The sequence below is a fragment of the Apis florea genome, unplaced genomic scaffold, assembly GCF_048593485.1.
Source record: "Apis florea isolate Af1SG1 unplaced genomic scaffold, ASM4859348v1 contig_3493_pilon, whole genome shotgun sequence".
In the NCBI taxonomy this organism is placed as follows: Eukaryota; Metazoa; Arthropoda; class Insecta; order Hymenoptera; family Apidae; genus Apis; species Apis florea.
Window position 1 is genome coordinate 1,161,346 of NW_028256772.1, and position 26,126 is coordinate 1,187,471.

A 26,126-nucleotide genomic window follows, 5' to 3' on the forward strand; every position below is an offset into this window, starting at 1 on the left:
TTTGGTTACAGCGTGGAAAGGATAGAAGTACGTTGGAAAATTATATATTCAGATAATTTTTAGTTAATTCTTAAAAGTAAAAGTGAAGCTACCAATATGTTGGAAATCTTTAATTAATTTGTAGTATCATAAAGAAGGCCTACGATTGGAATAGTAGTAGAATTCCGCTAGCTAATCATTACATTATTACAAAAGTTTTATATAATTGAGATTCCTTTCGTTATTTACAATTTCTTGGCTAAATAATGGAATAATTCTGTATATAATTGAATAATATTGAAGGGTATTTAGAAATCTAGCGTGGTTTATCGGTTTATGACAGTGAAATAAGAAGGAATTAAGGTTAGAAAGTTTAGAAGAGGTTAGGAGAATTTTTAAATAATCAAGGTTAAAAGTGATGAGAGGTCGATACGACATGACAAGATTCATACAACTTGTAAGTACCAAGTTGATATTATAATTAAGAAGGATCAATGGAAAGTGGTATTTTTACCAACCTATTGACGAGAATCCAACTTGTGTCGGAACATTGAATCGCATTGAACGTGTTAGCTTTTACAGCAATCTGATAAAACCTACAATTAGACAAGTCAATAATCCACGTGTTCAATGTTCAACACGTTCTTTTATTATCTACTCTGTCACGCATAGCTAACAATATCTCAAACCAATCCACTGCCTTCCAACGCATCATCCCAACCAACAGTGTTTCTCAACCTTACCGACACGAGAACATATTTGTTTGCAATGTCTCATTTTAGAATTGAATTCCAATCAATTAATAGTGTCAGTTCGAATAGCGTAAGCGAGTTTAAAGAAATCGCTCAGTCATCAACTTAAATTAGCAAAGCCTTAACCGATATATTTTTACATGAACGCGTCCTAAAAAATCCTTCATCTGGTTTTTGAGAAACGCTGGGCCAAACTATCGATCGATCGGTTAACCAACGGCTGGTAACATCATATTCGAACTTTCTCCAAACAGTGCCAACCGACTGGGCGATCATCCATTAAAATTGTTCCCCGAAATACAGTTTCCGAAATATACACTTTCTCGGACAACGGATTCGACTAGTTCCTCGCGACTTCGTCGACCCCTTTTCGATACGATGATGGGCACGTTATCCTCCTCTCCATGCTGTATTAACGTCCGATCAACCGGCTTGTCGACGGAACACGGCACACTTGCACCGTTGCATGAACGCAAACACACGCTTCCGTGGGCAAACACCGGAGCGGACAACGGCTCCTGGCTAGCAGCCTAAGAAGAACTTTCATTTTCATTTTTCTGCCAGGCTCACCCACGTCATTTCTAAAGTACGTTGCTGCCTCCATTCTTTTTCCAGAGCCACAATTTTACCTTGGTTTAGGAAGATCTCGTGAACCGTAATAATTTAATCATTAATTATTTTTAGGAATAGTTTTAACTTTAACGATGAAAGGAAAGTCAGAAAAAATAATTTCGATTGTAAGAATTAAAAAATTGGATAAATTTGTGACAATCAAAGCGACACGAAAGATGGAAAGCAATGTTTTACGTTCATTTTGATGCATTCTTTTATCCCATTTCTTCAAAAATAAATTGAAAATACTCGATTACGCTTGGATTCGAAAAAGTTTTATTCGTAATATTCTTCGAACTGAAGTTTTCTGCGTCGATTATGGACTTTCACGATTGGAAGAAAGTTTCAGCATTTTTGAAGATCGAGGTATGCGCGCGAGGTGGGGTGAAGATTCTTGAGAAGGGATTCTCGTGGCGTGAATGGTATTGGTGTAGTGTTCTCGAATACGTCCAAGTCAGCGCTAGACAAGACGACAAATATTGATCCTTGGGGCAAGCTCGCTTCTACGCCCATACATCCTTCTTTGACTTTTCGCTCGTAAAAACAAACTTTCAGAATGGAATATCGGCAAGCTTTCGATTATACTCTTTCGTACGCTTAATTCTTTCAGATATTTTGTGATGATACAATGATGAGGCAATGTATACACAAACTTTGAATTGCAAAGTGGTGCACTATGATACGCAAGATGTTAGGCATAGCTTCGGAAATGGGAGAAAAATTACAGCCAGTGTTTTTTCAAAAACACATCTATGCATTAAAATTGAATTTGACAAGCGAAAGTACAAGTAAAAATACTTAGTTAGCAATCAAGTTAGTAACAAGAATCCTTAGAACGTATAATGATAAAATGAAGAGATCTGTGATATAAAATATTCAAAAACAATTGCTATTTAAAAATAATTGCTTCAACAATGTAAAAGAAGATTAATCATATATCCATCTTCCCCGTTTATTTTCGTTTAAAAGAAACTTCATCCATGCAAAACGTTTTAAGAAAAACGGGCCAAGTAAAAATTAAAATTTGAATTTCTCCGCGAAATCTTTAATCGCGAGATCTTTTTTTTTTTGGACGGTTTCTGTTCAACACGCCAGGGGAGGCCTTGATTGAGCCGTCCACGCGGACGTCTCTACACAACGGGACGCCTGAACGGTGTTTTAATGAAGAGAGACGTCCGGTGTCGTAGCGGCTGACGGACTACAAGCGTTGCTAACGCGCCTTCCTCTTCGAGCAGACTTTCCAGGCGGATCTCTTTGGCCGGGGAAACCGGTGAAGTGCGATCAACTGGTCGCCAGGTGCTTTCTACCGAGAGAAAAAGGGAGGGGGCGATGTAGTAAAAAGCGCGGGTATCTTATTGCACGCGAGAGAGCAAAGGGGAAGAAAAAGGAAGGATCGACGAAAACTGCTTTCGCCGATTCGAATTTTTCGATCGGCTCTTTGCCAAAACCAAACCTTCCTTTGCCTCCTCTGATTGTTCGAGATTTCCTCGAGATTGGAAAATTGTACAAAGGAGAGAAGAATACTTCAAAAATTTTCTCTAGATGATAATCTATCTACCAAGAAATAATATCGGAAGATTCGGGATTGCAAGATTAAAATATTAAAAAAAAAAAAAACGCAAAATTGCCACACGATCCTCGATACGTCTATCCACACACGAGTTCCGTAAATTTGTCTCAGCCATGATCGTTCGTGCAACAACGACGATGGAAAATGTCATCCTGGTCGCGGAAGAGGAGGCTCGAGCGTGGGATGTGGGTCGCAGGGCGTGATCGCCTTGGAAAAATCGCGATGGACGACGATGTAATGACCATCCGTTATTGCTTAACACCCGTGACTGTGGAGAGACTTTATGATCTTCAGCAGCACGGCCGAGACGAGGAGGAGAGCAGTCGGTCACGTCTCCTAGCCGAAAAGGAAGAAGAATCGGTGTAACGGTTTAGAGAAATTATTGATGGAGGAGTTGGAGTTAATCGAAGAAGGGTGGAATTATTTCGTTGTCTGCTTAGCTAAGACTATTCCTTCGTCGCATAGTTGTAGCATATATCGAAATATTGCATCGAGTTTTGGGGAATAAGGCAGTAGCCGAAGGATTATCTATGCGTGACACGAGCTACGATTACAGAGTTATAGTTTCTAGAGTCTAGTTGTAACGTTATCATTTTTCTTGAAGAGCAAATTAATTAATGGGATAATATTGTATATTGCGGTAAAAAATTTAAGGGCCAGAAATTTCTTATGGAAAAATAATGATCGATCACACTAATTTTTAAACGATTCAAAATCATAATGTCGTGGATAATGATTTTTAGAAAAAAGCAATCGCAAAGAATCTATTTTTATCATTATATTTGATAAATGTATGAATAATTTGATTAATTCGATGTTGTATCTATGATTTAATTGTAATTCTTGGGATGAACGAAATTAATCAAATACAAATTCCTTCTGTCGGATCGAAAAAGTTTCGAGGGCCTATTACATTATATCCGAGTTATTCCAGTGTAGCACGATGAAAATAGGACGATTTGCCGAGTAGTTAGAAGAACAGAATAAACGGTGTTAGCCAAGTGGGTTCCGCCAATTTCCGTTGTTAGATCGATGTTTCTTGCGGTGGGGTGGAATAACTTCTTGCCCGAACTCGTGCTTATTGGTTCTTATTGATTTACTTCTTCGGTTTATTAAATTTTCTTTTTAGCAACTTTTGATATTCCATATCTTTATTTCCTCCTAGAATAGAAACAATTTACACATCTTTTTTTATTTATTCCTGTCCTTCTTCTCTCAAAGATCACACTTTCCAAGAAGAAGAAGAAGAAGAAAAAAATTCCAAAATACTTATCCAAGCGTAAAAAGTGAAATTTATATATTCACCTATAATAAAACCCATCCTTACTCTCTCTTATTCCAAAACTACATAGGAAACGTATACGCGCAATTTTTGCACAATACATGCACGAGTATAAAACGCTGTGGCGTGTGTTTCAAAAAATATTGCACAAGAATCCTTCGAGCTTTCGTGGCCGACAATCGCGTTCTCAACGAACGTAGTTTGCGTAGAGCAGCGCGGGTGCATTCGTGATCGATCGTCATGATTCATCGTTCGGAACGAATATGGGTTACACGGAGCCGAGGCGGTCGTGGCATGGAAATAGAATCACGCAACGCTTGTCCTAAATCCGGAGCATGTCGTTCTTCACTGCGGAACACACGAAAGCCACGGTAAGGGTAAGGGAACACGGGCGCCGCTGCCTGGTCGGCCATTAATCGACCGTATCCTTTAATCCCTCAGACGTGTACAGCCGTAACCGTTCGTGGCAGAAGAAACGCCGGCCCTCCCCTTTGTTCCAACTCGAGATCATTTCCGCGCCAAAAACACCACGAATTTGTTTCGAGGGATCTTTTTATATCAACTCTGTTCTTCTTAAACATTTTTCAATTTTCTTGCTCGACACACATTTGTATCTCGTCTAATTACAATAACTCGTTATACATTAATCATTTTGTAATTCTGTTTCGGATTCATTCAAAAAATAAGAATCACTTCATTCGTTAAAAATTATTTTCTCGAAAGAAAACGTTTCGAGAAAATATTTCTCTTTTGAAAAATTGAAAATTTCACCATCGTTTCTCGTTCCCGTTTCGATAATGTAACGAATTCATCTGTTTTCCCTTACTTTAATATCATTGGTATCGAATTTTCACACCCGTCAATTCGAATCTCTACGAATCACCGACAGGGACTTGCCGCGGTTACGCTCGAGTCGTCACTTAATTCGCTAATTGTCACCGAAACGAGGCGTGCAATCAGCTTCGGGAACGGATGTGAGCAACAATCGACAGATGTAACCGCCTCGGCCTCGCCGATGACGCGAACCATTAATTACCGGAAACGTGACCCAATGGTGACACGGCTCATGTGCATCGAGTGCAGCGGGAGAAGATATCACGAGCATCACGAAAGAAACGTCGAGCAGGGCGTTTTGCATCTCTCTGCCTTTCAATCACTTTCAGAACGATGATTCTCATCCGTCCAAAGTATAATTGTAATAACAAAGTAGATAATAAAGCGGATTTCTTTTCTATTGTGAGTACCTTCTTAAGTAATATCAGTAAGTTGTTTTGTTCCTTTTGGAAATTGCGAGATTCTCTGAGTAAAATGGGGATGATTTTCAGATACTTTGGTGATACTTTGTTGATAAAATCTGTGCTGTTTATTTAAAATGAAAATGAAATTAGTATTTGTAAAATTTTGAATCTGTTTGAGGAAATTAAATGTTTCTAGGTTTTCGATTCTTGATTTTGATAAAATAAAGATGAAATTAGGGATACGATTGATGGAATTTGATTCAACATCTGTTAAAAATTTGTATATTTCACTATGAATAAAAGAATGATTTTTAATAAATTAAAAACGATCAAAATTAGAACACTAGAATCTAAGATTAAAATAACAGGATGATATCAAGAAAATTTCGAACTATTCTTCTGGAAATTTTTACGACGGTATGGCGCAGTATTCGAAAAAAATGTTCCATCAAGCGGTTTCGTGAAAGCAGTCGAATGCTTTCTCTCGCAGTTTCAACGATTCTTATCAACCGAACTGACAGTTGCCAATAATTAGGTTGCGAGTTTCACGATTTGTCGAATTTTTATATTTTCGAACAGTTTCGCGAAAATGACCACAGTTTCACTAATTTCCATTTTTTCGCTCTTTTTAAAAAATTTTTTATCGACCAAACGGTTCTCTGAAACGATCGCTATAGCTGAAGCTAAAGCGTTTTCTGGTGACAATTATGATCGTGTTGCGAAGACTCAAAAAAATATTTTCTCATTTTATTGGATGATCATTTTTCAATAGTAGGTATATTGGAATTTGAGAATTTTTTCAAGAATTATCGATTGATATTTAATATCATTGAACCGACACTTTCTCACTTTTACAAATAACTGTCTCTTGAGAAATATACTTCTTTAACGATTATTTTATCGTTGAATATCAATGAATATTTATTAAAAAATTATTCATATTATTATTCATATTATTATTCATAGACGATTCTATTTTCATTATATTTATTATTACCAATCTTTCATCATCTACATAAGATATAACGATATTATATAGTATAAATAATCGAATAATTGAATTGTAAAAATTTTAGAACATGTTTTATTAAAATGACGAATTTTCTTTTTTCTAGACGATATCTTTTTAAATCTAAAAAAAGAACTATGATTTCTTATAAATCTCACGTTCTCTTCAACCATAATTCTTTCATAATTTTCAAACCGAATCAAGCATCACTCCAGAAAACTAGGAATTTATTTTTTACTTTCCGCTGTGAAACACTGTCCAACAATTTTCATCGATAACAACTTTAATTCTCCTCTAAAATATACATATCCTCATCTTAATATATAAATATCTCGCGTCAATCTCTTTCACTGCATCGAAACGTGTCAGGGTGGTTCACCGCAGTTCGCGGGGTCCGCAAAACCGCGAAATTTAATTGCTCGTTAGTAAAACGGCCGTGGCATTGAATCGTCGCGGGAAACTCGACGACCTTGAAAGTCGATCCTCGTGGCCAGATGGTCGCGCGTCGACAAGACACGTAACGCGCTCGCTTCTCAATCGGCCAAGTCTCTCCCTCCCTTCTCTCCTCCTACCCCTCCTCCGCCGCTTTCCACCCATGCCAATGGGCAAAGAACGGAGGAGGAACGGAGAGAGAGTCGGGAAGAACGGAGAAAGAGAATCGCGCGTTCCGAACACGCTGTAAAACATATATTTAACGGTAGTCAGGTACCGTAGCGAGAGAGAGGATTGTAATCTTATACGTTCCAAGTGGTAGGTATCGGGTGTTGCTTGTTTCAAACACCCGGGGAATATTAATGACCCATGCCGTTTTTCGAGGGACCCTCGTGAAGTCCCTCGATCGACCGGTTTATGAGAGGAATGAAGGCGGAAAGGTTGTTGCGGCCGATTACCGACGATTAGATGTCGATAACTTACCGATAATTGGCAATGGATAATCTGTTACGTATTGGAAAATTACTGTCATTTCGGAGGGATCGGTAAGCATTGTCCACTTTGGTCGGAGAAGATTGTAACGCGTAACGGGGAGAGAAAGACGGTTTGGGTTTCACGAGGGAGCTTTAAGAGCAGGATTATTGGCTTCTTGGTTGGGTATTTTCTCGCTCGTAATACGCGAGTGTCGACGTTGCTGATATTACGTGCGTTGGATTTTATATATCGATCGATCGGACTTTCGCTTTTAAGATTTGGGGAATCCAGTCGAAAATCGATGTAAAGAATAATTTCTGACGAAATTTAAGCTAGCAAGATTAACGTTTCGAGGAATTAAAACGATCTTAAAGTGAGCATCGGTAATTTTATAATTTAACGTGTTAAAATTTTCTTTGTTTAAAATATTATTATATTTGTATCGTTATCCTTTATTTTTAATAAGATAAATGTAAACGTTCTATTCTATTAAATATTTATCGTAGAAACTTTTAACTTCCTTAAGAATCACAACAAACGATAATGAATTTTCAATTCAAAGATTGTAAATAATACATGATATGAAAATAATCTTATAACGAGTCTTATTCTGTTATAAAAAATTAACATAATCTCTCAACATTCAAGGATTGAATTCAACGCAAATCAGAATAATCTCGCTTCAAATCGAAATCTTATCGTTGCCAATGTAATGTAATAACATTTTTTTTATAACGATCTTGCTTCAAATCGTTTATTGTAAACGTTGTAAAAATATTATTTTGTAACACCTCTCACGTTACATAAAACAAATGCCATATCTGCACAGTGAAGTTTCTCAAGGATTAAACTCGACAAAATCTCGCCCCAAATCGGCCCTTTTCATTCTAACAGATCATCATCGTAAGAAGCACACGATCGACCGGGATTGAATCGAACGAATACAACGGGGCATAGTTATTCGCACGAGCATAACCCGGAAACGGTGATCTGACACGAGACCGGGGTCCGTGAACGTTGACACCTTATTATCGTGCCGCCTCGGGCCGCGATCATCCAGGGAGAGAAGAAATTGCTCAACTCTCTTCGCCATGGCGAAAGTCACCGACTGAAAAGAATGGCCCGCTAAACTATATTCCGATCGGAAGTCACGCGGAATAATCCCGTGCCAAGGCTTTCTTCCTCCTCCTCCTCCCCCTCCTCCCTCTCTCTCTCTCTCTCTCTCTCTTCCTCGGCAAAGAATCGTTGTAAAATTCGATCGACAAACTCGCGATCGCCACGGTTCAATGAAGAAACGATCCTTTATCCAACACTCGAGAACCTCCTTGTCGCGGCTTATACAATATCTTTCATATTTAAACAGCTGGCACACGATGCCAATAAAGAAACTTGAACTCGAAGTTGTTACGGAGGAATATCTTTGTTTGATAAAGTGAAACGACGTTGAACAAAATGATGGCAGTTTATTAACAGTTTATTAATCTTGGATATCGTTGAACATAGGTGAAATCGAATTTTCTTTGAAAACGATCATCTATTTTAAAATTTAAGAATAATCGGCTAGAAATGAATCGAACTCAAAGATTTAAAAGAAAGAGATTGGTTATAATCGCTTTCGCTGCATCGATGAATAATAAAACTCTAATGATTATCGATTATTATAAAGATTAGTACCACATGTGTTCTATATACATCTTTATAATAATTAATTGATTAACCTGCCATCCAGATTTGAATTACGTTTTACTTCAAACTCTTCTCCAAGAAATCAAAGAAATCGTAAAATCACCATTGCTCAACATATATTATATACATTCACGCACATTCATCAACTCTCCACGCGCTTTTAAACGCGGAAAACACGGAACTCAACGAGGCGTCCGTGCCTCGGCCATTTAATGATGGCAGCTATGGCGTAAAACCGTCATTACCGCCAATTACAATAAATCCCGAACCCGTATCCCGTTTATCGTTTTTCCGCGCGCGCAGGCGCGGTCTAATCTATAATCCTACCGATGTAACGGGTTCACGATGCTGCTATGCGCGTGCGCGTGAACATTTGAAAATGAACGAGAAGATACAAGAAGGACGAAAGGGGATAGGGGATCGAGTGCGTGCCTGCGTGCGTGCATACGTGGCGTGCACGCGGGACACGGCCGATCATTTTCCCCGGCTACACTTTCACGACTGATGATCGGGTAGCGTTTCAGCGGCGATCGACTCTGTCGACTGGTCAGATTTACGCCACCCCGTGATGCGTACGTGCCGCGGAATCATGCTGTCGGCCACTCTCGGCCCACTGAACACTCTAATGCCAGTGCAAACGCGGCCACCTACTGCCTACCTGTTAGCTGTTGGCTCAAGCGAAGCCGACACACATTGAATATTCGCACGGAAGAGACAAGTGGAATTATAATAGATGAACAGAGACGACACGGTTTCTACGAGCTTGTAACAACAGTTCGGCACTTTTCGGTAATTTTTACGATGCTTTGCACTGAAGACTGAATGCACGCGAGCGTAGACCGTTGCGGGTTCGTAACTATTCGGTAATTTTCGGTCATTTTCGGTAGCGAAGTCGTGCGCACTTTGTCATTAGAGAATACACAAACGTATCGCATAGATGTTACCACACGAAATAATACTTATTTGTATTGGACCATTTAATTTAACCAATTTAATCATTATATCTGGAATTTCCCACTCTACATAATCACTGCTATTATGCTATTATTTAATGAATTGATAAAATTTGTCGAACTTGTTATGCGTAATATGTTTTTTATATCCATGTTTAGACTTTCCTTTCTTAGAGAAAAGAAACGCGAATAGTTACTTTTTAACACTTCCGCGTCGGATAACATTGTTTCACGTTGAAAACACCCACTTGTTGGGAATATTATTACATCATTGAAAATTGTTATATTTTTATATGTCAAGATTTAATATTTATCTATTATTAAATCTAATATTTTGGGATCTTGTTAGTATCTTTTTAGTATAATTTCTAACGAATTATAAAATAATATTGAGACGCTGCTTGTATTTCTATACGGGCCATGCGAACATTTCATAAAAATCCACCATGTTTGGGTTTCACACTGCATCTAATAATCGAAACATCGTCCGGGCACTGTGCTATTATTCCCTATCAATTATCGATCGATTTGCATAGCGCGGAATGCTGTGTGCCTGCCCACACCTCGAGTGTTCCTGTTACCATGAAAGAATGTAAAAGAATGACCGATGAAACGATTCCAAGGCACGGAGCGCATTGTGTGGATCGATGGTGATTGTTTCCTGGGTGAAAGCGCGATGGGATTTTTATGGCGATGCGTGTATTGTATGAGAGGGTTAGAATTTTTGTTGAATAAAAAATTAGAACACTTTGAAATAAGTGTTCTTTTTCTACAATCTTCTAAAAATTTTTTAAATAATAGACAAAATTTGAAGGTTAGAAAGAAATTTATTATAGAATCATTGTCACTTTTAACTTTTATTATATACTATAAATTTTGAAACTTTGCAAGACTTTAATAATTTTCTAACGTGAAAAATATATTCTAAATAATGCTTCAAAGAATTCCAAAACCAATTCGAATATCATTATGTAATATCTGTTCGTAAAATTTCATCGAGACACGCTCTGAACGATCCAACCAACTTTTCCAATCTCTCAAACGAAAACAAGAAACAGAGAGAAAACAAAAAACCACACAACTCTCCATCTTCGTTTCAAACTTCAATTACCACCGGTCGAGTGGCATTTACCAACGAGGACGTTCGTTCCACCACAAGCTTTTTACGTTTTTCCGAGACGATCAACGAGCGTTCCGGCGCAGCATGTGGCGCGCACATTGTTGCACTGTGAGGAACGTGGCGCACCTTTCGGCATAAGCGTCGCGAAACGCCCAGCCTCGTCGTTTGTCAATCGAGCGGCCCGCATATGAACTCGAATCCCGTGGCAAGTCATGTTGCCACGCCGACTATCATCGATAAACCACGATCGATAAACGAGACAAATTCACGCCGCGTTACGCCCACGTGAATTTAGATGCGAGACGAAAGGATCGAAAGCTGGGGAAAAAATGTGAAATTCGAAAGGAATCTAACGAAACGAAAAAATATCTATTTACTTAATCAAAATATAAAAAAGAATCATTGTGATATTTATCGAAAATTATGAAATTCGTATATAATAATTTTGTAATATTAAAATTAATACTTTTTATGTCGCAATGAAATTTATATCATGTATCTCTCTACAAAAATATTTATGTATTATTATAATGTAGTAATAATTATTATTGTTTATTTGAAAAAATATTAAATAATAAATATATATAATATCAATCTCTTTTTTCTATTATGACATACGATTAAATATGTTGATAACATTTAAATAGAAATAAAATTAATATTAGAAAAATGTAAAAAAAAAAAATATGTATTTAAAAATCTCCAATCTAATTATTTACGAACAAACGAAAAAAAAAAAAAAAACAATTATTTCAAATATTTCAACCTATCTATCCCATCTCCACAAAACTCCGAATTTTATTAATCGTACATCCATCGATTCAACGCAATGTGTCTGTCTGTCTCGCAGCCCAGGATAAATCATCAAACCTAATCATCAAAACACGTTTATCCCTGGAAATTGCCGGCTTTAATCATAGTCGTCGCGCACAAGTCCATTAAAAGCATAAATTATCCCCCCCTCTGTGTATGTGTGTTGCAACAGTTTCAACAAGTTTTGTATTCAAATAGGCGTTCCTTTTCGAACGCCGTTGGTGTCTCGGTCGCTATCTGTTTTATCGGTCGAGATCTCGCGCTCGCAGCGAAAATAGCATGATACGTCCACTCACCCCGAACAGAGACAAGGCGCGCAGCGTCTCGCCGTCCAGCGTCTCCTCTTCCTCCTTTCCCTCCTCGACGAGGGGCGGGCCGCTGGCCACGGCCACTTCAGCAGCTATCAGGGTGTCGTTCGAGTCACACTTGTTCAAATTCGTGATCTCCTCCGTGGTCAGGGTCTCGAGAGAGGTCGCGTCGTCGCGCTTGCAGCGGCTCCCCTCGGACTCCCTGTCGTTCATGGAATCCCTGGCATCCTCGTACAACGACGTCCGGCTTCTCCTCACCTCGCCACCTTCGGCTAGCCTCGCCAGAGTTTCGTCACTGGCCTCCAACTCCACCTCCTTCGAGAAATCGGTCAGAGGATCGGTCGCTTCCAAGGCCTCTTCCGCCTCCGCGATCCTCTCGTTGTCCGGGAATTCAGACTGTTTTTGGACGTCCTCTTGATGGGACTCGTCCAGATACCACGAGGTACAGTGCTCCTGGCGCTTCTTCTCGGAGGGAACCTCGTCACCTTTCGACAGAGCACCCTTGCACTTCCTCAGGTAACTCTTCACCTTTTTCGTCTTGCTCTTCCTGGTCTCCTGGCTTCGTGGCAACGTTCCAGTTTCCGCCAGGTGCAGCTCTTGTTGGTGATTGTTGGTTGGCTGGGCCTCGCCAGGATCGAGGATCCGAGATTGCGGATTGTCCACCACATCTTGGGTCGAAGGTTTAACTTTCACGTCGGGCGCGTCGTCGAAGAGCGAGTCGCTTTGGTCCGGGGCCAGGCTCCAGGTCTCCTCTTTCTCTGGGCCCCGTCGCTCTGCCGGTATTACCTGAGAAAAAAGAGAAAAGGGAAAATGCTAAAAATCAAAACAACTTGACGAATCGAAGTTTTTCTTTCCTTTAATCCAGAAGAGTGGATGATGATTCAATACCTCGATCCGACTTTATCCCAAATTTTTGTTTCCCCGAAACGAGATCGTTTCTTATTATCTATCTTCGAGTTTCGGTGCTCGTGAATAGCCGCATTTATCAGGATTCGCGCAAGGGATTTCTTTCTCCCCCTCAACAATCTCGAGAAGTGAAATAATACTTTCACCCATCCTCCCTTCTATTCCTCGAAACTTCGTTACTTTAAACGGGCAAAACATAGTTGCATCATCTCGAAGTCAAATTACACGAAAGGGGCTTGCCTCCTATATATATATATGAATAAAAAGAGAGAGAGAGGCTTCTTGGGCCAAGCGTCACGAGCGAGAGCCTGTTTCGCAAGAAGCTGATTAATTCTGCGTTGATCTACGATGGGAAAATCGGGAGCTGGATAAAAAAAAGGGAAGGCGAGCGCACACAGCGTGGCGGCGAGCGGTCATTCAATTCGATTTCGCAACGCGTGGCGGAGTTCCGCGGTAGCAGCGCTGAGGTGCGCCGCTCCGCTACAACTGTATCAGCGGCTGTCGGGCAGCGTTCAGCGCCGCATAAAACAATGGGGCTTATAGTAAATATCGCGGCACGGCGCCTTGCCAAGGCTGATATTAACCCGGAGCGGTGCATAACGATGATATTTTACGCCACGCTTCAGCACCACCTCTGGCCGAGTGTGGCCCATAAGATCCAGGTGAATACAACTTCCTCGCGTAATATCTCCGATTTCATAATGCGCGCGCGCGGCACTTCCTGCTTTCCTCCTTTTTTCGCTGGAACGCAACGAAACACACACACACACACACGGACGTGGAACGTGAGTCACGAGGCGGTGACTTACGGACCCGTTCATCCCGGACTCCTCTCGCACGCGAGCAACGGATTACGCTTCCTCGGGTGAAACCTCATCCCTCGGCGAGGAGGGATCGCGGTGAGATATCGCGGAGGAATACCGTTGGATCTCGCTTTGAAAAAAGAAAAAAGAATTGTCGAAATTCGGTGTTCGATGATAATTGCGTTGAAACGAAGGGTTAATATTTCGCTCGATAACTTTGTCAGCCTTTGTAAGGAATATTCTATTCTGCAAAAATTAGTCGGATATTTCAGTATTTAGATATTGAAACAATATCGAATAAAATCGTCGTAAATAACCGAAAGACGAACCGATTGAATTTCAAATGATAACTGTAAATCGGCAAGTTGGAAAGCACGGGTCAAGACTACTAAATCAATAATAATCGTTCAGAAAATGCGGGACGCATAGATCATCCTTGCACGTAGCATCGCCGCCACGCGAAGCTGAAAAACCGAGGTTTCGAATATCGTATTTAACGTCATCATCGCTCACCGTCACGCCGCGAATACATCAGGTGCTTATCTCTCGGTTTCGTTCATATTTCCCCTGATTTACGGGTCTTCCACGGGTAAATCGATAAGCGGCTCGTCCGCGAGGACATCAATTCTCCACTTTGGCTCCACGGAGAATACGCGAGATATTCAATGTAAAACGCGGAAACGAGAGAGGCGAATATCTCTTCCTTAATAAGTCTGCCTCAAACAGAGTTTGCATGTTTTCGCCGGCGAGCGCGGATCGACAGCGCGGACCGACTTGCTTTTATCGTTCGAGAGAAGTCTGGAAGCGGGAGAGATTCAATCTAGCCGCGATGATGCGATAAAGAGATGAGGCGTGGGAGCGAGTCGAAGCTAATCTTTCGAACTCGTTCGAAGCGCGTGTCTCCCTCTACGCCGAACCTATCAACAGGGAAAGTTCGAGCGTGGCTCCCCTCTCCTTCCCTCCCTCGCTCGGTTGTCTAGCGAGCGAGGAAAAATGGTTAAAGAATATTAAACGATCCTGTTCGTTGCGAGAAGACAACGATTACGAACGCAGACGAATGCCCTTTCTCCCAATGTGACCACGCGAGAGAGCTTCCTGAATTGTTTCGTACTCCGATTCATCTTCCGTTTCTAAACGATCTTCGTTCAAGATCTTCATATTCACTTATGTTATTATCGGGAACCGCGGGTGGTAGACATTCAGCGTATTCGATTTTGAGCCTATCGTACGTAACGAAACAGGCTACGATCGATCACATGACCGTTCAATTCGATCGATATAATTTCGAATATAATTTATCAAATTACATATTTCCAATATTAATCGTTAAATATCGAGGATTATATATAAAATATATTCGATATCGAAATAGATTTGCAACGACACGATTAATTCTTTCCTAGGAAGAGTTTAGCAAGACACGTTCCGTACGCAACGTACTTCTTCCGCGCATGCGTCACGCGTAATCCTACCTGCGCGCTCCAGAGAGCGCTTTCCCCTTTCCCGAAACCGTTTGCTGCCTCGCTGTCGAACTGACAACTTCGATTAAAACGTCACCCTTTTGCTCGTTGTAGTGTAACGAGGCATGCCTTCCTTCCGAGAACCGATAATACAACCACGTGACACGTGAAATCGACTGGCGATCCACGGCCAGTATGGTACACGATGCGACGCTGCCGCTGCTGCTAAATCACCTCTCCGCCGGAACAGTGGCCGAGGAGATACTTGTGTACGCGACACGTTGTGCTGCACTCCTGTGTACGGAAACCCGTTAAGAAATGGCCGCTCTCGTAGAAGCAGTCGCGGTAACGAGAAGTTACCGATCGTCAATGCGACCAAGGGGTTTATAAATGGGTATACCGGTGAATCGTGCACGGCGTTACGCAACCACTCTCGCCAAAAGGGTGTACGGGCCGTGGATAATTGCGCAACAATGCTCAACGAGACAATGAAATATCGCGTAATCGGTAAAGCGGAGAGAAGCTGCCGGTGTTGCCGGCATCATCTTTTCTCCGTTGGGACAACTAGACGCGAGTTTCCTTAAATTAACGAACACACGGTAAATGTGTACTCGTGTAATGGATAAAAGCGTCGTCTTGAAGATTGAGAATTTTCGTTGAGATACGAAACAGGAAAAGGGATCAGAGGTTTTATCGTGTTTGTTATTCGTTCAAAGATCGAATTAAAGGATTTAATTGGTATTCTTTAAATATATCACCAATCGGTATATATATATATAATTGAAATTTTCTTATTTTCTTTAGTCTTGAGTAATTTTATGCCTACGATTAAGATACGCGAGTATCTTTTTAAAATTCGTGCGAGATAATATTTTAGAGATTAGCACAAAATTTTATCGTTTTTAAACGTGTACTTTATCGTCCAATGAAATTAAATAACGCGTTCGATCGAGTTTATCTGCGAAGGCGTAAAATCTTCTAAAAGGAGAATTTCCATAATGGCGTCATATATATCTCCCTTTTAACCAGTCTATTCGTAAATTCTTTTTTCCACATCGATTTACGATAAATCATGTTGTAACGTTGATAAATATTTATTTTTCTATCTTTATGTTGCTTCGATCTGAAAAGAATGTTTCTATAAATTATTTGAAATAGCGATAAAAGTCGTTATTTCGGTGGGGATGCAGCTTAACGCATCGTTTCAAGTTCGATCTGCGTGCGATTCGTGCGCAGAATTAATTAATCGGGTTCTCAAGCGAGTGGAATTTCCAGATAACGCCACCACGTAACATCGGTGGACCAAGGTCTCAATTAATCTCGAGTTCGAGCCACCCCCACGTGTGTGTAACGGCGACGGTGCTCAAAATCCGGTTCCTCGGCGTCCACTCGTTCGTTCGGCGACAATGTTAATTGGCCCGAGAGTAATTTATACATCGGTGCCCTATCTGTCGGCCGGAGGCCGGCCAAGCGGAATGGATTGCATTAGGAAACGGAGAGGAGCGCCGCGGACGACTCGTTCGTAAATCACTGGGACGAATGACGAGGAAACCGCCTCGCGAATGAGCCCTTGCCAACACGTGTCGCGTGGGCCTACGCGGTAATTCACGACCGATTGTTTATTTAGGTCGTTCGACTGCAAGGTGAATTTATCATTCGAGGTGAGGTGATTTTTGAAAAAGTGTGTTCGGCATAGTGGATAATTTCAGCTTTGATGCTTATCCACTCCGTGCAGCCGATCGTTTGGAAAATGTATGTGATGACGGATTATATGGCGAGAGAATGTCTGCATTTTTTAACACTTGTTATATTCGATGTCCAAAATTAATTTCTCCTGTATTTTTTTAAAGTTTCAAATATATTCGATGTAAATTTTAGTAGGCAAAAATAAATAAAGATGGATCGAAATAATATATTTAATTCTATATATTGAATAATAACTTTTCTTAACTTTTATCAATTACTGTTTAAAGTGTAGTTTCAGCGAAAAATATACTTGGATAATGAGAAAAATTCGAGAGGCTGAGAAAATTATTATCATCATTATTAATGCTAATTCGTTATCAGACAAACTTTTTTTTCTCATTTTCTTCCGGTGTAAAACTCTGGTAACCCAATATTTCCACACTGCTCCTACCTTTCCTTTAAATTATCCTCTCCCGATCGTAGCAAATTAGTTGTCCAAGCTCTTTTCTTTCGTATTCCGTATGATTTACGTCTTACGTTCTGCCTCTGAGCGAAAGAGAAAGCAAAGCTGTCGTTAGGGAATGCGTAACAAGTAAAATTGTCAATGAGAAAATTGCAATTCTAGAAGGAGTTTGTAAAACGAAACTCTCTAGGAAACTAGTTTATATGAAACGAAATCAGTTCGAAATAGAAGGGGAGGGAAAAAGAAATGATCGCGTGAAACTTTCTCGAAATCGAAAACACGCGCGCGGATGATTATATTAAAAAAAAAAAAAAATATTAAATTCGATGATCTCGTGATTTCGATCTCGACTTTCTACTCGAAATCTAATTGGCTTCCTAACTTGGTTCCGGCTTGATGAACAAATCGAGATTCGATTAATCAGAATTATGCTAAGATTCTCGCACAGTCATTCTTCGATGTTTTCAAAAACTTTAAGCTGCGCACAGACATTTTCATTATCCGCTACTTGAATAAATAAATATCGTTTGATGGCATTAATTCAGAATTCTTTAAAATTGTGAAACCGCGAAAGAAAAATTTGCCGCTTCGATTACGCATTTTATTTTTTCAAAAGTAAAAAATTTCCAAAAAGTTCCAAATAATTGAAGAATGAAGAATGGCTGCTAAAAACTAACTTCTTTCCACGTACCCTTCTTTCTTTCTTCTTCATCATCATTCTACATTTTCACTCTTTGCGACGATTCAAATTTTAGAGAGCAGCATTAAAGAAGATAAGAAACGTAACACGTTTCGTAGCCACCCCCCCCCCCCTCGTGAATCTAATTAAGCACCGATAATCAAGGATAACAGGATCGGCGCGAACGTTGAATCGGCAAACAAATTAGCGGTTAAAGAGAGAGATTAGCGCGACTAATCTCTGAACGGTATGGGCAGCCGACAAGATTTTGAAGGGAATTATGCCCACGTTGGTTTTAATGCCCCGTGATCAGGCCCCGTATCGAGCCAACTCTCGGCCAACTCGAGCGTGAAACCCCGTGAAATTCGAGCTTAAATTTCACCCAAGAATACCATTCACGATCCTCGTGAAATAAGGTTATTGAGATACAATCGGGGTCAGCTAAGGTAAAATATGTGTAGAGAGAAGCTACACTCCTTCCGTTTCATTTTCGAGGAGAGAAATTTTGGCTAGAGAAGAAAACGGGCCACGCTATCACTTTCATTTCCACATCGGAATCGAGACTCAGTGGAACAGAGTTTTCCGTGTGAAAATTGAAAGTGACGGTATTTGGATAAATAATTTCGAGTTTATCATTGTATCCAAATGACGTTTAATTTCAATTCAGGAAAAATCTTGTAAAGCTTTTCGAAATTGTAACGATAACGTAATAAAAGAAATATTTCTTCAAAATTCTTCAAAATATTTCTTGGTTTTCCATTATTAACTATTCGAAAAGAGATAAATAAAATTGTCGTGACGCGTGTCGTAAAATATTTCGACAAGTTTGCACATCTTAAAATAATTTGTAACGCGATTCCATTAATCCAAACTTCTCCATAAATAGAGGAAATAACGAATCAAGGATTACGAAATTGGATCGAAAAATTTCCAGCCAAGCTCATCCTTCTAATCCAACAATACACGCGCATTGCATAACGATACATATGTAAGAAAGTTTATTTAAAATCATTCCCGTTTACATATTCGAGACAGCGTTCCTGCAGAAATTGCGCCGGAATTACGTGAAATCCCCTCAAAGAAAATTGAATCCGGCAAACGCGTTTACCCTCATCCTCCGCGGGCAAAAAGGGAAGTTTTGGCCTTCGTCCAGCCAAGTTTCCATTACCATTCCTCCCCCCACAGCGTTGCACAGAGCGAAATTTCATTCACGTACCGGTCATCGCGCACGTTACGGTAGTAACGAGTCTACGTGATCACCATAACACCGGTGGAATCGGGATAAATCGCGAGGGCCTGATTTATCTCCTCCTCCTCGTTTGGCAAACGTTTACATTTTTACACCTTTACGCGTGTGATGAAAGTATCTTCCGAATAACATCATTATCATCCTTCAAAGTATTTTATTCGATCCTTTCTTTTTCTTTTTCATCGTTCTTGACTCGCGAACTAAAATATCAAAATATTGTCGACTCGAGATAAAAAAAGAAAAAATATAAAATTAGCGCGAATCTTGAATAGGAAAAGAGAACGGGACAGTCGTGGTGCAAATAATGAATCGATATAATATACATATATGGAAATCCATTTCTTTAGATGCATCCATGAAGATATAAATTTACATAGACATCCCTGGTCTATTCATCACGTACAATACCCGCACCGCACAATATTAGCCACGAGCCATATGGCATTACTCCATGATAACCATCAACCATATAATTCACGTCAAATCAAGCCTACTGTCAAGCCTACAATTCAACCCAAACCTCGCAGTGAAATCTCTTTTTCCATCCTTCCAGTTTATCACGGTGAAAAAGGCACGAGAGTGTAAAGAGTATAATATCCTGTATATCATAACAAGTGGTAATAAATTTCTCGCCACAATAGTTGGAACATCTTCTTGGATAGAAGAACCTTGTTAATTAGAGAACAAGGAAATAAAAAGAAACCCTAAAAACTATAGCAGCAATTACATACCCAATAAACGTGTGAATGTCTTTTCTTTCCTTTTCTTTCTTTCTTTTTTTTGCAACGCATTTGCTAATCCTCGATTGTGCAAAAATTGTATACACTTGTCCTTTCTTTACCTTTATTTATATTTATTTCCTCAAATAACGTAATATAACCTGTCCTGAAGAAAAACCAGCGTTGTACTGCAATAAACCAATCTACCAACCAGATTCATCCTTACAAATAATAAAAATAATAAGAAAAGAAATCTTCGTTTAGAATTTCCCTTGAAAAAAGTTCAAAGAAACATTAATCCTCCCCCACGGAAGTAGACGAGAGACAACGAACAGACGCGACACTTTTCCCAATCCAAACACATATCCGAAATACAGTCTGCTCGATGAAAGGCGAGAGAGAGAGAGAGAGAGAGATGGGGTTGTCCAAGGGCAAGATAAGGCAGGGGCGAGGTCGAACAAAGGAGCGACGTTTCGAGGGAGAAAATCGATTTCAGCCCCACCCTATCGGAGGAGGCAGCGATCCTCTTGCTCGGACGGTATCGTTTTATAATAAGATACTTTATCGACCGAGCGGCAGGTGGAAAATCGTGAAATATATCGCTTGTCAACGGCATCCCTCGATACGTCTTTTCTCCGGGTAGGGAGATCGAACAACTTCCTTTTTCTCTCCTCCCTCTCTCCCTCGTTTGAAGGATGCTACGCCCTTAGTATTGAATCGTATCGAGTTACTTTCGAGGGAGTAAATAGAGTGTGGAGAAGAGGAGGAGAAGATGTATATAGATGTATATAAATCTGGGGGATAGTAGTTTGGGTTTGTAAGATTTAGAAGTTTGAAAATCTGACAATAAAAATGCGCCAATATAATATAATTAATATCGATTGTAATGTCGAGATAAAGATATCGTATCGAGTTGCTTTTTGAGAGAGCAGAATGTGGAAGAAATGCTCGAGATCGCGATTTTTAAATTGTTAAAGTTTCTTGATATTATGTATTAAGAAACAGACCATTTGAACCAGTTTTAAACCTAAATTTCTCAATTTCTTTTTAACATTTACAATTTAATTTATTTAAAGTCAATAAGAAAACTTGTCGATTTTCCTCCACAATTATTATTAAACGATTTCTCTGCAAGATCGATATCGAGAAAGGAAAAATTCGCGAAAAGAAATTTCCAAACGATTCGAAAACAAGTTTCCGCCTGGACAACATTCTGTTCAAACACTCGCCTCGAAATTTACGATTCGAGCAGGCTAGTTCCCAGGGTGGTTAACGCAGCTTTCTCTGGCATTTTCGAAATAGACAAACGATCGGCATTCCAAAAAAGAAAGAAAAAAGAAACACGCATAAGCGGCAATCCCTCGTTGGAGAGTGTCGAGGCATCGTCGGTGCTATTTCTTCCCATAAAAGTGGGCGTAGAGCAGCTCGTAAAAAATGTATTGACAATACCATTAGACCGAGCCGCTTGTCCCTCTCCTGTATTTACAGACGCTCGTAAAACCGGGGAATTTATCAAGAGACTTTGCATATCCACGCGAAGATTGGACAAGCTCCAGCCGAGTTTTCCCGAAGTTTATTAAACTTCCGCCACCGAAAGCGTTTCACTCTTTTTCCTTCGTTCTTATCATCCGACCCCACGGAATTGAAAATTTCGAAACGCTTCTCGTGAATGGCTCTCCGGTCTTGTCACGTGTCCTTTCTCTCCTTTCTCACGATTGGACGAAAGGTGGCTTGCAGAGTCGAAGAAATGGTTGAAAATGATATTTCTCTTTTTTTATTTACGATAGGGTTTTGACAACGATCTGACGGTGGTGAGAAAAGTGTTAATAATAAATTCTGGAATGGAAAAGAATTTCGTCTCGACAGGAAGGGAAAATGTACGATTTTACCGGATTGAATCGAATCACGTTGAGAATTATGCAAGACGTGTCGCGTAACACACGTAAATAAGAAGGAAATATTTCCATTCGTCCCGCTCGATCTTATCTCAGACCGAGCTATTTACCTATTCTGAATGGAGGGAATCGTAAAACCGTGGAGAAGAAACGCGGACACACTGTAACACTTCTAACAAGGCCCGCTTTGTAATATGAAATACCACTTGAGAGATCATTCACCGTGAACCTTGGCTTATCAGGCGAATATAAATGAAAAGGCGTATCGAACGGCATCCTGGATGAAAACATAGCGCATTGTGTCCGACCAAAGTTAAGGTAAATCGCTTTACCGCGTGGTTTTCCGTCGAAAATGAACGTAAGCCGATTACGCGCGATGCTCGTTTTCTACGCCTTTTACGTGCAATCGAATGAAAAACGTTTGAAAGTAAAATTTTGGAAAATTGTTCTCCAAAATTGTGGAGAGTGAGTTTCCAAGAATAATTTTCATTCCTATATATCTCTGTTTATGAAGAAACATTCGAGACTCTCTTGGAGAATACTCGTTTTCAATTGAACGTCGAAATAATATGAAAAATATATATATAAGTATTCTTTGATCTTAGCATGGATTGGTAATATTTCTTAAAATTCGATACGTAACGTCAATCAATTATTGACTGTTGATGTGCATTCGATATTAAATAAAATTCTCCTTTTATTTCCATTTTTGCATTTGATCTCGTCACGTTCTCAAATATTCGATCGTGAAATTAAATATTCGAATCGATTATAAACAAATATAAAAGTGTCGATCGTTTGTTTATTAAATTGTAAACAATTGAAATGCACATTCGTCTTTGAAAAGTAAATCTTTTCTATAAAACGAGGAATACAAGTCAATCGTTACAAGGCACAAAGGAGGAGAGGAATAAAAAAAAAATTGGCAATAACTTAATCGAGAACTTTCATCACCAACAAAAGGCTACTCCTCGGGTGATCGTGGCCGACGAAACTTAAATAGCCGGCTGCAGACACGGTTATTGATTCGTAACTGCATCGACCCTCCTTCCACCCTCACCCAAGTCTGGCCAATGCACGTTGCCCTACTTTAACCTACTGCGAGCGCCATGGATGGAAAATTCACCTCTTGCGCGCGATCACGATTCGATCTCTGTCGATAACAATTGATCGATCGCCCGACTTCGTGGACAAGCGTATTTTCGTGTGCGAAAATTCTGCCGAATGGCGGAAATAACGAGAGGAAAATATTACGAAATCGTCGCAATTTTTCAGTCTGGCGAGTTTTTGACTTTGTTTCTTGGGAAGAGGAAGAAAAATTTTATGTAATTTAGTTTTTTCTATTTTACATTTTGATCGATCTGAAGGAAATTTAAAATTAAAAATTTAACAAATTGAATTGCGCAAACGAAGGGATTAGTAGAATATTAGTAATGATAGACAACAAATAATTTAATTATCGTTTCTCAGGAGAGAAATAAATTGATATATTTTAACATTTGATTTTGAACGATCAAATTTCTCTTATGCAAAATAACAAAAGTATAATCAGATATTTAAATATTGAATTTGAAGGGATAGTTTCAGAATCGAAGGTGATTCTTTATATTTATTCTCGAGAAAATAGAATAATTGAAAGGAAGCTCAAGTAGTGAGAAAAGGTGACGATGAATCCAGCCTTTGTTAGAAACAAATAAACCCTCGAACAATTAGAACTTTGTTGATTGTTAATTTTCGTTCAACTCTTGTTCCATCTGTTCGAAAAATATCACGAAAAAACTAATATTTACGATATCCAGGGATTTTGTATAAAATATCGTAAAAAAAGTATCACAACAAATTTTATTTTATTTTCCTTGATATAACGAAAAACAAAAGAAGACACGTTGCAAAAATATTTGGAACGCTGAACGTAAATTGTTGTATAAAAAAAATAAATCGAGTTTACGATAAAAAATATTTAAATTATCACATACCTATCCCTAATTATTCGATTTCAAAAACGAAACAGTTTAAAAAAAAAAAAAAAAAAGGAAGAAAAATTATAAAATAAATTTTCTTTTCTATTTAAATCGTCGTTATTTCCACGATTTCATTGCCACAAAATGAAGGAAGAATTTCAAAAAGTGTGCGCAATTACTTTAAACTCTTACGAAAATAAAATATCTCCCGTTTCGATTCTCTCGAAGCGCAACGTGAAATCAAACGGAATTATCTTCGAGACTCAAGTTTCGTTCGAAATTTCAACAAAACTTTCGACGTTTCCCAACCCCGCAGAGGTAGAACGCGGGGAGAAAAAGCGTGGAAAGTTTTATTTCGAGCAGAGATACGGAGTTTGACGATAAAGACAACGCATTAACATGACAACGCCTCCATATTTCTCAACTCGAGAGAAAGATAGGCTCGTGGTTCCATTTGCGTCCGGCGTGTTCGTGTTTCCCAGCACGATCCGTGCCCGCCGCGGTTTGAATACCGAAACGTTTTAAAACTCTTTCCATTACGAGAAACCGCGTGTCGATACCATCGAACCTACGCCACAGAAACAACGGTTTATGTAATAACCACTGGCCGTATCCTGGACAACTGTTTTACCGGAAACACGATGATCCGAGCTAACTTACGATCAGGGATATCGTTTCGTTCCCCGCAACAGGCGGGGAAAAAACAAAAAGGAGAGAAAAACACGGGAGATTATTGTAGCGGGTATGCATCCCCCCACTTTCCTATCATATAATATAATAAATGGATAATATATATATATATATGCTTTTGAAACTTGTCCTTTCAAACTAGGCATTTAAAAATTTTGAGCGCGAGGAATATTTTCCAAAAGGAAAAAAGAAAGAAGAGAGAATGTGAACGAGATTAACGATCGAAGCGAGGTAAATTTAATTAGCTAAACCTGACAAGTACAACACTCTACAAGCAAAGATTCCGAGCGAAGATAAAGATTAATTAAGCAACGCAGAAATACGGGGAATAGGGCATTGCAGGTAGGCACGAATTAAAGAAAAAGGCGACGATCGTCAAAATATTTCGTCGTCAAATTGTCCCTCTGAATAAGATTTCAACAAAGAATATCGCGGTGATAAAGGCGGATTTTCGTCACGCTCAACCTTGGAACGAAAAGTGAAAAAGCGTGGGAATCGATTTTTTTTTCCTCGATACAATTTCAATAAGATCGAAACAAACGCAAGAGAGAGAGAGAGAGAGATTAATTACGATTCTATCGAGTACCAGGCTGAATACTGGATGGACTTGAAGTCATATACATAATATAAAATGATTCAAAAATTAAAAAAATCTTGTAATTTTTAATTACTATATTTTATATAATTTTTATATATTACAGCAAAATTTCACAAAGTTATCCAAAAAAAAAGAAAAAACAAATGAATAAGAGGGAGAAAGAGAGTTATCCATCAAAAGGAAGAAAGAAATATTGATAATCAAACTCATTTACCACACGAATGGGATCCCAATATTAATGTCAAATCCAGCCGGAATTTCTAGGCGCATCCGCGCGATAATCGGCGAACGAATTAAGCCGTAAGCGGCTTTCTCCTCCGATAATTTTATTCAGGAAAGTTGGCATTACGCCGCTAATAGGGCTGTTTCGTATTTATGGATCCAGTTTCATAATACGTTGCTACAAACCGGATAATTAGAGGCACGCTCCTCCTATTCCAATCCGCCATTTTTCACATTTCGTGGATCGAGAGGTGGCGCGCACGTGTTCGCCTCGCAGTAGATCGTGCCAGGCAAATTTGAGAAAGCGGAATGACTCGTGCAGTATTCCAGAGTCGTGTTTTTGGCTTGATGAAATTAATTGATTTTATCTATTGTTTTGGAATATTACATTTATTTCTGCTTTCCCAAAATACGATATACGTAGACGTAGAGAAAACAAGTGGAGGAACACTTGAAGATTTTTCTTAAATTTAAATCGCTTTATCCGGCACAGAAGTAATAATAATTCATTGGTATGAAAATATAAAAGTGTCGATTCAACGTCTCGTTTCTTTAACGAGGAAGAAG

At 39.4% G+C, this 26,126-nt stretch overlaps 1 protein-coding gene across 4 annotated transcripts in view; it reads right to left on the reverse strand.

The window, feature by feature from the left end:
- LOC100867566 (puratrophin-1) overlaps positions 1 to 26,126 on the reverse strand; it is a 344,145-nt gene that overhangs the window by 294,171 nt on the left and 23,848 nt on the right. For all 4 annotated transcript variants that reach the window (XM_086912709.1, XM_086912707.1, XM_012486434.3 and 1 more), the window contains exon 2: positions 12,217 to 13,014. In XM_086912709.1, the coding sequence (XP_086768835.1) occupies positions 12,217 to 13,014 (798 nt within the window). The remainder of the gene's footprint in view (positions 1 to 12,216; positions 13,015 to 26,126) is intronic.